Source organism: Genypterus blacodes, unplaced genomic scaffold (genome assembly GCF_046128005.1).
Source record: "Genypterus blacodes isolate CSIRO-AG114 ecotype Tasmania unplaced genomic scaffold, CSIRO-AGI_Gbla_v1 ptg000053l_1, whole genome shotgun sequence".
Taxonomy (NCBI): domain Eukaryota; kingdom Metazoa; phylum Chordata; class Actinopteri; order Ophidiiformes; family Ophidiidae; genus Genypterus; species Genypterus blacodes.
Genome location: NW_027466865.1, coordinates 2417979 through 2431245, shown reverse-complemented (window position 1 = coordinate 2431245; position 13267 = coordinate 2417979). Strand labels below are relative to the sequence as shown.

At 42.0% G+C, this 13267-nt stretch overlaps 2 protein-coding genes across 2 annotated transcripts in view; one reads left to right on the top strand and one right to left on the bottom strand.

The window, feature by feature from the left end:
• Nucleotides 1–656: 656 nt before the first annotated feature.
• Nucleotides 657–5915, bottom strand: ptgesl (prostaglandin E synthase 2-like). Its single transcript, XM_076151141.1, has 7 exons — nucleotides 5592–5915; nucleotides 5026–5214; nucleotides 3228–3283; nucleotides 2809–2961; nucleotides 2337–2537; nucleotides 1615–1732; nucleotides 657–1232 (listed from the first exon to the last, which is right to left on the bottom strand). Exons 1-7 carry the CDS (start codon nucleotides 5877–5879, stop codon nucleotides 1083–1085), a joined length of 1155 nt encoding a protein of 384 aa, XP_076007256.1. The 5' UTR covers nucleotides 5880–5915; the 3' UTR covers nucleotides 657–1082.
• Nucleotides 5916–8436: 2521 nt separating this feature from the next.
• The window catches only part of LOC143001206 (ral guanine nucleotide dissociation stimulator-like), a 41073-nt gene continuing 36242 nt past the window's right edge, over nucleotides 8437–13267 (top strand). The window contains exon 1 of the mRNA XM_076150675.1: nucleotides 8437–8554. Coding sequence (XP_076006790.1) covers nucleotides 8534–8554 — 21 coding nt within the window. The 5' untranslated portion in view covers nucleotides 8437–8533. The remainder of the gene's footprint in view (nucleotides 8555–13267) is intronic.

Sequence of the window (13267 nt, the reverse complement as noted above, 5' to 3'; positions counted from 1 at the left end):
ACTTTATTTATATAGCACATTTCATACACGAGACAGACACGATGTGCAGACTCTCCTCTAACTAGGACTCCTCCATATCCATTAGAAATGCACATATACACTCTTTTAAAGACTTTCTCTCAAGATTTTTGTTTTCAATATGTTTAATGATATAAGGTGGCTGAGCTGGCTGCATATAATCCTCAGTTCATCTGCCAGAGTCAAATATCACAAAATGATTTCAACATTTCTATTTGATCCCCTAAATACTCTTGCGATCCCCTGCCAAGCCCTATCTGCTAAAGATTAAGAACTGTTCTATTACGTTTTGGTCAATGCAGTCAAGACCTGAAAATATTTTAGGACCATCTTCCTCTAATCTAGCAATAAGTGACATTTTAACTCCCCATTACACAACATAAGAGACTATATAATATTAGTTGAGGGTTACAAATTAAGCTAACAATGCGACTTCACTGTTCTGATTAAACCACCTACACTTTGCAGCAGCTGGGATCACATAAGTGACAACAGATCACCGGCCATGACCGCACCATCTGACCCAGGGCAGTGTTACACCATCTGTGAGTGAAAACCTTACTGAGTGACAAAGTCAGGGTCCTGATTTGCTGCAATTCTTTATTTATGCTCGATAGAAAACAACTGAATATTTCGTCTGATATTGCAAACACGCAACCGTCAAATGAATGGGCTATTATGTTTGTTTGCCCACAGGTGTATGTTCAGTTTCTGTTCTGAGCTTCTTTACAACAAATCTGGTTTTGGTCTCAAAGGAGAATGGATGGGTCATTTCTATCATCATTGTTATTCTGACATGAGTGACTGAAAGCTGATTTTCTCACAAACCACAACATAAATTAACTTAATGGATGTTTCCCTCAGTATGCAGCTCTGTCGTTCAACAAACACATTCAATCTCAAATTTGTTCCATCATTCATGTGTGTCTGACAGGAAGTCAATCTGGGCAGTAGACTGTTGAACCATGTTGTGCAAAACTTCCATGGATTAAAAATAAAAATGGATAAAGAGTAAAGGAGCAGCTCTTGTTTCCTGATGCAGGTTTCGCTCAGCTGAATATTGCTCAGTGTCCTCCAGCTGCGGTTCCCTTTCGGCCCTGGTTGTTGAGCGTGGCTTTCTCCACGCGATGGTACCAGTGCTTCACTTTGGTGTTTGCCATCATGTCATCAAACGCCTGCAGGCCCTCCATCACCCTGAGGACCCCGAACACCGCCTGCAAACAGGAGAGGAGAGGGTGAGGAGATGATGGGGACGACCCAAATGAAGCTCCCCAAATGCTTCAAAAAAAGATACCAGATTTGTTCCAATTCTTATAAAAAGTATATGAGCATTATGATTAAACTAAACTCTCAATATCTTCATACTTCAGAATGTTCTGTGTTAAAACTAACAATATATTTAGTCAATCTTCAGTATACTAAATATATATCAAAACCATAAAAGGATTCAATTGACACTATAAGGCTGACCTAAACATATATATTGTGATTGATTAACTTGATAAACAAAGCCTCTGACTCATATGACCTACATGTAAATACTATGAGCTTACAAATGTATTTAAAGTTTTAAATCAAAGTTCTATGATCCCTCACCAGATCTGCCAGGTTCGGTTGATCTCCTCCCATGAACTTCCTCGTCTTGCCGATGGCCGCCACCCATTCGTTAACGGCTTTGTACAGATCCTCCCTGACGTCATCCTGCAGATTGTGTCTGTGCCAAACATGAGCAAATATCATAAACATGCAAATGCGCATTTCCTATTAGCTTCCAAAAACGGCAAGAAATAGAGAGGAAATGATCTGAACAGGAAGTGAATTCTGGAATGTATCAGAGTAGCAGGCGAGCTAAGTGCTCAACGGCTCCGGTGTTTGGATGAATCCAGTTTGGCATATGACAGAATGGACGCGAAGGTATTGAGTAATCAACGACCCACAGTGACAACAAAAAAGATCAGTGATGTCATGGCGGAAAATGTACATAAGCATTTGCAGCGGAGAGAGCAGTAATTGTGTTTTGTGTAATGGGCAGGAAAAGCATCGAAAGAAGAAGGAGTGAGAGCAAAGTCCATGTGTTGGTGATGCGGATCGTGAACCTCAGAGAAGAAAAAAGCAAATTGTTGACAGAGATGGAGAGGCTAAGGAAGGAAGTGAAGGAGCTGAGGACTAAATGTGGCAGTTTAACTCTGTGCACTTGACAGAAGGACTTAAAGGAACAGAAAATTGCAACGCAGAGTGTCAATTCTATTAAATATAACACAGGGGATTCTGGGTAAAAAGAGCCGCAGATGATGCAGAATTTTTTGTTTGTAACTCACCGACTTTTCAGTCTTTTGGCGATGATGAACATGGCGGCCGCGCCCACGTATTTGGCAAAGAATCCTTCGAAACTGCCAAACTTCCCTTCACGAACGATGTAATCGAAGGAGGACAGGGCCTCAGCGGTAGTTCGATACACATTAGGAGAGATGAGGTGAACGAGCCAATCATCAGCCCACCGCCGCCACTTCATCTCCTCTCTGAACAAAACAACACAAAAACACTTTGAATTATTATTATGTGTTTCATTAGAATTCAGCAGCACTTATGAATTATTTAGAGAAATGAAATCTAAAAATAAAGGAAAAATTCAAGTCATAATCCTCTTTTTACCATGTTGTTTGAATTTAATTGACAAACATAGCTGTATAGCTGAAGATTCATCTAAAACAGTGGTTCCCAAACGTTTTCTTTCGGGCCCCCCTCAGAAGTTTTTCGTGTGTGCGTGTAAGGCAGGGTTTGTGTAAGTACTTCTGCATGTGTTTCTCAGGGTAAATCCTCTTGGTGTTGTCCTCGCTCAACATCAGCCAATACTTGTTGTTGTACTCCGTCACTTCCTTCCCACTGTCATTCACAGACTTCATCTCTGGGTAGCTGTTAACAATGTCTGTGAATTTTTTCTCCCTGGAGACACAAATATCAGCCATTTGACTCATATTATACAGAACAACGTGAAAGCAGAAAATCAGGAATCACATTGTAACTGTGGTTTTTACCGTTAAGACCCTGAAATGTGGCACAAACATATGCATTTCCTTATGAAAATGTGCTAACAGCTTAAAAGAAATGATCCAATGATCCACGCTAAAAGTAGTAGAATATGCTGAACAGTTTGGTGTCTGTAGGTTAGTTTGCTGCATCATCATCATCATCAACAAACTACAACTTACTTGTCGATTAAATAGGTCTTCAGAGAACTGATGATGACAGACGAGTCATTCAATTGCTGGAGAAAAACAGCAAAAGAGGAAATGACATACATACTAATGAATCAATGAATCATATACAGTGGGAAGTTTGGGCAGCCTTGTTAATTTTCATGATTTTCCTTTATAAATCATTGGTTGTTAGGATAGAAAAAAACAGTTCAATATATCATATAGTAGACAAACACAGTGATATTTGAGAAGTGAAATGAAGTTTATAGGATTTACAGAAGGTGTGCAATAATTGTTTAAACAAAATTAGGCAGGTGCATAGATTTGGGCACTGTTGTCATTTTATTGATTTCAAAACCTTTAGAATTAATTATTGGAACTCAAAATTGGTTTGTAAGCTCAGTGACCCTTGACCTCCATACACAGGTGAATCCAATTATGAGAAAGAGTATTTAAGGTTTAAGGTGTAAGGTTATGTAAGTTTCCCTCCTCTTTGAATCTTCTCTGAGGAGTAGCAACATGGGAGGCTCAAAACAACTCTCAAATGACCTGAAAACAAAGATTGTTCACCATCATGGTTTAGGGGAAGGATACAGAAAGCTGTCTCAGAGATTTCGGCTGTCTGTTTCCACAGTTAGGAACATATTGAGGAAATGGAAGACCACAGGCACAGTTGAAGTTAAGGCTCGAAGTGGCAGACCAAGAAAAATCTCGGATAAACAGAAGCGAAGAATGGTGAGAACAGTCAGAGTCAACCCACAGACCAGCACCAAAGACCTACAACATCATCTTGCTGCAGATGGAGTCATTGTGCATCCTTCAACTATTCGGTGCACTTTACACAAGGAGATGCTGTATGCGAGAGTGATGCAGAGGAAGCCTTTTCTCTGCCCACATCACAAACAGAGCTGCTTGAGGTATGCTAGCACATTTGGACAAGCCAGCTTCATTTTGGCATAAGGTGCTGTGGACTGATGAAACTAAAATTGAGTTATTTGGGCATAACAAGGGGCATTATGCATGGAGGAAAAAGAACACAGCATTCCAAGAAAAACACCTGCTACCTACAGTAAAATTTGGTGGTGGTTCCATCATGCTGTGGGGCTGTGTGGCCAGTGCAGGGACTGGGAATCTTGTTAAAGTTGAGGGACGCATGGATTCCACTCAATATCAGCAGATTCTGGAGACCAATGTCCAGGAATCAGTGACAAAGCTGAAGCTGCGCCGGGGCTGGATCTTTCAACAAGACAACGACCCTAAACACTGCTCAAAATCTACTAAGGCATTCATGCAGAGGAACAAGTACAACGTTCTGGAATGGCCATCTCAGTCCCCAGACCTGAATATTATTGAAAATCTGTGGTGTGACTTAAAGAGAGCTGTCCATGCTCGGAAACCATCAAACCTGAATGAACCAGAGATGTTTTGTAAAGAATAATGGTCCAAAATACCTTCAACCAGAATCCAGACTCTCATTAGCAGCCGTAGGAAGCGTTTAGAGGCTGTTATTTCTGCAAAAGGAGGATCTACTAAATATTGAGTTAATTTTTTTTATGGTGCCCAAATTTATGCACCTGCCTAATTTTGTTTAAACAATTATTGCACACTTTCTGTAAATCCTATAAACTTCATTTCACTTCTCAAATATCACTGTGTTTGTCTCCTATATGATATATTTAACTGATTTTTTTTATCCTAACAACCAATGATTTATAAAGGAAAATCATGAAAATTAACAAGGCTGCCCAAACTTTCGCATCCCACTGTATATTGATGGCGAATGCATTTTTGTTTGATTGAATCCTCTCACCACTTTACTGTCCACCATGAGGATGGGCACTTTTCTGTACGTCGACCACTTAATCTCCTTCCTCATCACAGGGTTGACCTCAATGATCTCATAGGGCAGACCGTGGAAATCCAGGAAGGCTCGCACTTTGCTGCAGAACGGGCAGGTCTTGTACTGGTACAGGGTCAGCAAGGGACCACCAGCTGGGGCCTGGACCAGGAAGAAGGGGAAACTGAGCCTGAGCCATGGTGTTATTCCACATTGACATTCATTTGAGCTCAATTATTCTAATGGAGCATTTCCAGAGGTACCCAAGGTGGGAGTGGAGGCGAGGCAAGAGTGCAGAGATCACCATGACGATGACTTTGCACTAGTTCTGCAGCACCGGCCCCATTCAGCCCCATTTAAAAGCTCGACCCCAAACTAATCGATCAAGCCTCATGAGTGTGTAACATTTGGGAGCCTCGTGTTGCTGCTGTGTGACTCCTGCAGCTCAGATCTGATCAACTCCTATCAATCAGAAGCTTCGGTTTGAAATCAATAGAGGCAGACTGGACAGTTTTTGCAGTGGCAGGCTCGTGTCTTACCTCGCGTTCCTCCTGTGCCAGGTGCTGCTGCTGCATGGAACACTTGACAGTCTGATACAGACCCACACCTCCACCAAGCAGGAGAGCACAGCCCAGCATTCTGCCCTTTCCACGCTGAAAGGAGAGCCTGGACCAGAGCCCCACCCCGCCGGTCCCGTACGCCCTACTGGAGCCCGGCAACCTCGCATTCCCAAACAGGTACGAGACCGAGCCGAGCCGGGGGCAGGCTGCGGACTCTAACATGTACCAGCCGACCTTACCGAGGGATTTGGTCAAGGCGGCTGCCATTGTGAATTACATAAAATCCCGTACTGTATCGCGAGGCGAAACGAGACTTGCGTTTTCTTGCCCAGAGTTGATCCTGTTAGGAAACCTCACGCCCAATCTAAATAGTGCCCCCAGTGGCAGACAAGGGAAGTGGGGGTAACAGGGGCAACGAGGGCAACAAGGGCAGCAAGGGCAACAAGGGGATAAGTGTGGATTGACGTCACTGGAAATATCGTAACTGTGGGGTGAGTGCATATGAACTCAGAATTACAAGTGCAAAAAGAATCGCAGAAAAACGAATTTTCTATCGTTACATCATTTATTAATACTTATTACTTAAATTTGCATTCTTTATTAACTTACCAAAAACTTAAATTACACACTTTTAACACATACCCTGATGTTATGTACAAAAGTAAGTAAACATTTGTCTATATCGCTGCAAACACAATCACTTCTACACAAATGATGGCATAACTCTTACATCTCTACTGATGAAGAAGTTCCATTGTTAAATTCAATCCCTTCCTACTGCCCCCTCACCACACTGCACATGAAGTCACACTTGCAGCTGTGCTGGGTGATCTGGATAAAGGAGGACAGTCTGATTGTCATTCTCTGGCACAACCACACTATCTGTCAGAGGGTTCATCATCATCTCACACTGGTTTGATTGCAGAATGAGCTGGATTGGGATTTTGCCTTCCATGTATAAATGTAGCCTTTCATCTAGGAAAGTAAAAGTAAAAGTAAAGAAGTACTTTCACCACTCTGTTCTTAAAAGTGTTCTTGTGAAATAAACAAAATAAAAATAAAATATACACTGGAGTATCCTGGATGATTCAGTAATCCTCCTGGGTAATGTAATGGTCATCAATTTGAAAGTTGTCAATTCTCTTCATTTATATTAAATATCAGTAAATACTACCAAACTCACATAGCTCTCTGGCAGTTTCTATGGAGAAGACTCCAGACAGACCCATTAGATCAGAACTGCAGCGAGTTCAGGATACAAACCACTGCATTACAGCTGCTGGTCTACAGAATGTTTTCCTCAAACCTCACTTCATAATTACAAAATTTAAAGCACTGCGATTGGATTCTTCAACCCTTTATTTATTAACTTTTTGTTGATCAACCAGCATTGTCTGTACTATGACTCAACCAGGAGAGATACACACAGAAAGATACTTGACCACAACCTTCCTCACCTCCAATGAAAACTTTTTCTTGATGACCCTCCTGTAACACCCTCTCCTGATGTTTCAACCCCTTCACCCATCAGCCTATTCTCAACTATGACATCATTCAAGAGTCTCAAATTAGTGTGTGTGTGTATGTAATGATGTCATTAACAACAGTGACAGCATTCATGATTCCATTCACGCCTCCCGTCTCCCACTACTATATTGTGTTAATGCAAACAAAACATAAAATAAAAATGTAAATGAAAGGAAAAGCGCTCCGTGCACAATGTCAAGGCCCTGAACAATGTTTCTGCCAAATGTGGAGACGACTGGAGGAATGGTGTTTGTTTTATTGACGGACACACAGACACGCTTTCCACTTAGAACAGTAAGTAAGATATAATAATAATAATAATTAATAATCAGTCGTCACAGAAGCAAAGGTACAGAAGAAGAAATACCCAATAAATACACACAATAAACAATATACACAATATACAATGTATACACAAATACACCTTTTGTATGTATGAAGCAAGAAAAAGAAAACAAGACTATTATATTGTTACCATTATATACTATACATACACACATATTGCACCGTCAAATATTGTATATACTGTATATACAACACATGCACACATTATCATTATTGTTATATTATTATTATTGTTATTATTATTCTATAATACAGAATGTTCAATTCTGCTCGGGGTCTGTTGAAGAGGGTCGTGCTGCGTGGTGCGTTCAGGAACATCGGGTGTTCTGAGTCTTGCTCTCTGTCTCCAGACCGCAGCAGCAGCAGCAGCAGGGTCTCGTCTCGGTGTGAAAGCGGAGATTCCTCCTCCTCCTCCAGGCAGCAGCAGCAGCAGCAGCAGCATCCATTTCAGCATCAATGTTACGGTGCTCGGATCTCCACATCTACTCCGCACTATAAACTTCTCACGGGGATGCCATCGTCGTCGTCGCGTAACAGCACGGATTGTACCGGGGGGGAGCGCTGAGTCGTTTCTCCCGGAGCGTGTGAACAGGAGCGGAGCGGAGCGTAGCGGAGCCGCGATGGGTGAAGAAGGCAGAAGACAAACACACATCTGATATTCGCTGGCTAACGCTAGCAGGCTAACAGCAGCTAGCTCCCTCCCTCTCTGTCGGCTGACGGTTTTGTTTTCTCCCTCCCTGTGCGTTGACAGAGGAGATGAATTGCCTCTCAAACAAGCGGCCTTTAATGTTTTTACATGAATACCCGACATGCTGGAGCCACCGAGGACATTTCTCTCAAGGATAAAGCACCAAAGCTGTCAGCTGGCCTCCCTGCGTTAACACCAGCTAGCTCACAGCATCACACACACTGCTTTTCTGTTGTTTTTTTTTTGAGATTGTAATTTTTATTTTCCTGCGAAGAAAGATGCTGGCAGAAGAGGATTGTGTTTAACGGAGGAGCTGAACTCGCATGGACACACACTCCATGAAGGTCATGATACTGAGAGAATGATCATGCTGGAAAAACAGGTAATTATAATTATAACAGCATCAGCGGACACCTGAGCTCATTTGCATATCGCTAATTAAACCGTATTCTACCGGCAGCAGGGTTTCATTAGTCTGACATGCATCAAGCTTGATAACAGACATTATAATCGATCAATAGGTTTTTTATGGTATACCTGTATATACCCACATAGCAAACATATTTTTATTTTTATTTCTCTCTTCTCCTGCAAACTATTTCAAAGGCTTAAGTATGCATCAATATTGATAACAGACTGTATTATTCACGATGATGAGAAACCAATCAGTGTTTAGGCTGATGCTCATAAAATGGATCAGTTGACATGTATCAGTTTGATCAATGACGACTTTGATGTCCGTCATGTATGAAGGACATACAGATTTATGCTTTTCCCTTTAAATGGAATTAGTTGGGACTGTTGTTCAAACTAAACAAGCCATTTAATGACAGTGGAAGGACATTTGCTATTATTTTGACCCTACATACATAATCCAGTAATGCCCCCACAATTAAAACTGTAGTAATTCCCTGTTTACTAACAATTCAAAATGTATAGAAATGTTGTACTATATAATAAACCAATAATCTAAAGATTTATGAATATGCAGAGTGACAGTAAGGTCAGTTTTGTCCCTTAAATATAGAGGAACAAAGACATCTGTGTGTGTGTGTGTGTGTGTGTGTGTGTGTGTGTGTGTGTGTGTGTGTGTGTGCTCTCTCTTGCACTGGGACTCATTAGCAGCAGTCTCAGTGATATTCTCAGCTGCCGACCGGAAGCACTTGAGGAAACGTCCTTCAGTCGCTGGCCTTCATAACCTCCACTGTCCCGGAGCACTACAGGGGTGTGTGTGTGTGTGTGTGTGTTTGTGATGGGGGTGTGGGGGGGTTACTTCCCCTTGTTTACACCCTGCATTGGCGACCATAAACAAAAGCCTACACATAAATAATACACTGGACAGCCTCAGAGGTATACGTTGGTGTTTGTGCTCAGGGATGGAGAGGTGATACTGCTGTGAGCCTGAGCAGAGTGATGCTGAGGTCGGTGTGCGTCCCCTGGGAAACGGATAATCAATAAATCCATCCAGTCAGTCAAGAGAAATTGGATGAATATCAATTTGTAAGCTGATAAATCCTCTAATGCATTCTGTTTGGAGTTTACATGTTTCCTCCATGGCTGATTGGGTTCCTCCTGCAGTAGAACATGGATATGTGAGCATGAAACATGTTTGTCATTACTGAGCTGTGCATTGTGTGTGTGTGATGGCACACACACAATGCTTTCATGGCAATATTACTTTCTTAATAGCTCTTAAAGGAGACATATTATGCAGATTCCAGCTTTCTAATGTTCATTTATTGGTCTGTGTTGATATGTTTGTTTTACTTTAATGTGCAAAAGACACACATCTCCCTACTGGACATTAGAATATGCAGAGACCTTTAAAGCACCTCACAGCAATTATCAGTCATATTATTACGTAAGAGAGTTATGATGTTTCTTGTAAAGTATTTATTGTTTGTAGTAAAACACCTAATAATTCACTGAGGTACATAAGATATTCACTGTAGAAATAAACTCCTTTATCATCTTAAATCCTAACCCGGGCCTGTAATGAAGTCCAGTCTCCTCCCTGCCACACATGAAATTGTGGATTTACTCTGTTTGAACAAATGAAGCCTCGTCGTCTTGTGTTCTCGCTCCTCCAGCCACTTAAAGCGACGAACCAAGAGACGAGAGTGGAAACAAAACGTGGCAACACAAACTGCTCGCTGGAAAAGATCAAATACAAAAGGAACACTCAGGCTTTCCGGGTCTTTCCGGTGCATTTTTTCAAAGCCATTACGTCGCGTTGGCTTTTAGCGCATCCAGCATCAACTTTTATTCTCTAGGTTGTTGCTATTTTATTGTGAAAAAGTGAACATTTCACCGTCTGCTCGGCTTATTCCGGTAGAACTGAAGGAGTGTAAAGTTCTTTGTGTTTGGCGGCTGTGAGGCGGACAGGATGAGAGTGGCTGCTCCGGGATGCAGGGCTTCCCACTGAGTTTACAGCTTAAAGGCCCATTTAACCCTGCACACACACACACACACACACACACACACACACACACACACACACACACACACTCTTTTCTCACTCTGCTTGTCTGCCTTCCTTACAAATCCTGTTTCCCCTCACTCACTTTCTTATGTTTTTTCTTCTGTCTCATCCATTTATTTGCCCTTTTTCTACACTGTAGGAATTGCACACCACAGCATGTAGATAAAGCTGTGACCTTTTTGTTCTCTTTTCTCTTTTCTGCCCCCCAAACCACTCCGCTCTTGAAGCTTGACTTCACTCTGAGCATATCTGGCGTCTTTGTCTGATGGAATGTGACAGCTATCAGATATTTCCTTTGCTTTCTTCGGTCCTGAGGGGAGATGTGTGTTTTATTTATTTTATAAATCAGAAGCATTAGTGCTGTGTGTGGAGGGATGGGCCTGTCCTTGAATTCTCTTTGGTATCTCTCTATTTTGTTGGAGTGAATACTGAAATGGATGAACCGTGTTCCAAAGTGCAGACAATAACACTCACACTCAGTCAGCCTGGGATGCTCAGGTTTTGTTTTCTGTTTTTCCACACAGCAGACGGCTCTGATTTGTTGTTTTTCAAACGTAGCCTTCAAAGCTGACTCGTCATGTTTGTAATTCCTAAGTGACCAGATCACTATAATCATGTGCAGACTCGTTCATGCTGACTTAAACAACTTTTCCGTTCACTGACACTGCAAAATAGCAACACGTTGCTTTGGCTGTTGCTCAATCCGACTGTTGGTTTTGAGAATTGGTTTCTGTTCTGTTCTGATACAAAACAAGACGTCAGAGACGGAGGAGGCAAAAAAAAAAAATCTGTCCCCGTCTGCTGCTCTGACGCATCAGGACTGATTAAAAAACATGCAGCATCTGATCACACATGAATCTGATTTATATTGAATCCAGAAACAAATGTGGTGAAAATCTGAACTCTGTGGATTTTTGGGTGATTTTCACTCAATGTACTGGAAGAAAGGAAGATTAGATTTGTAGCTGCCTGTTTGCACATTTGATTATCTAGTCAGGAAGGTGCACAATGTAGCAGTCAGTCTATTGGCATCAGTCAGTAACTGCTCTTAAAAATCTGTTCCAGGTGGATCCAGTTTAAAGTTGTTCTCAGTTAACTGGTACATCTGACATGATTTCCATCTTCTAATCCAGCGAGTCTACTGTTACTGGCTACTGTTGCCAAGGATACTACCACAAATTTGGTTGAGAAAGAATTGTGATATAAGGAAAGGCAGGATATTTTTTAGTTGCGCAAATAGTTTACAAGTTGACTGTATCAGTAATTATATCAGCAATTTGTGAAAGCTAAACTAAATAAAAGATAAAGTGTCCCTTTCATTTCGCAACACTTTGATTATTGAGAGACTTAGAAACAAGAGAATGCAAGAAACAAAAAACAGCTCCACAATGGAACAAACCACAAGCCTTCATGACAAAAGCAGCAGATAACATCTGTTCAACAAAATCTGAGTCAAGTCCTTTGATTCCGCACATGGACTGAATCAAGAACCTCATAAGGACACAATATGATAGAACCCTTTCCACTTTCACTAACAGTGACTCACGTTCTTTGCAGCTTTGCAGTTCTTGTTCTTGACTCAAGCTTTTACACGTTGGGAGCCTTCCTACTTTCCCTTCCATTCTGGCTGTTGTCAGGTCAAAAGGGTGAGACAGCAGGCTTGTGAGACAGAGCGAGAGCTTTGATAATCCCAGGTCTCCGTGTTGGACGTCACGTTGCTGGTCTGTACCTGCACCGCCCTGTCCTGTCTTTGTCTCTGTCCACAGGAAGACTGCAGCCTACAGGTTACAGTCTGCCTTCCTGTCCTAGGGGGCTATCGGCGAGGGCTTAGGGCGGGGGAGTCTTATGTAGCCCTGAGAAGAGACGGCTTTGCCTCCTGTTTCCATGACAACCGCTCTTCTACAGCGTTCGGCTGCGGGACGGCTTCTGCATCTGAAATCAGCCTCTCAGACTCTTTTTCTTTCTCGCTCTTCCTCTGTCATGTCTGATTTTTCTTTAATGCAGCAGCACTTCATCTTCATCTTCACTCTTCGCTGCTGTACTTTTACATCTCCGTGTCGAGCATCATTTGCATCTGAATCGGAGCTGAATTCTGCCTTTGTTCCCTGTAAAATTCCGCTGAGACTACAGGCCTGGACTTGGAGCCAGCAGCAGGCTTAAAATATTTACTGTAGGCCTGCTGCACTGTCAACTTGTAAATATCAGCGCTGTGGAAAAAGAAGAAAAGCTTTTAAATGAGCGAGCAGGAGCACGCCGTCTGCCGTTTGCTCAGGTTTTACTCCGAGGCGGGATCAATTTGGTTTATTTTGCAATGATATTTCCCAAAAGGCACCAGTTAATAATTACATGGTGTGGATGTTTGCTGTGAGATGACTTCAGTTTAGTTCATTTGTTCAGCACAAAGCACAGTGATAAAAACAGCAGCAATCCAAACAGAAAGTAGAGAAAAGGCCACGTATTGGTGCAGAGCAAACACGATCTCAGCCTCAGACATTTAGGTAAAAGCCGCCTGACCTACATCAGATAAGTTTCCGTTTCTGGCAGAGGCCTAGTTTGAAAAGTGAGTGCAGAAAGGATTGTTTGGCTCTTAACCGTCCGCATTCAGAGCTGATG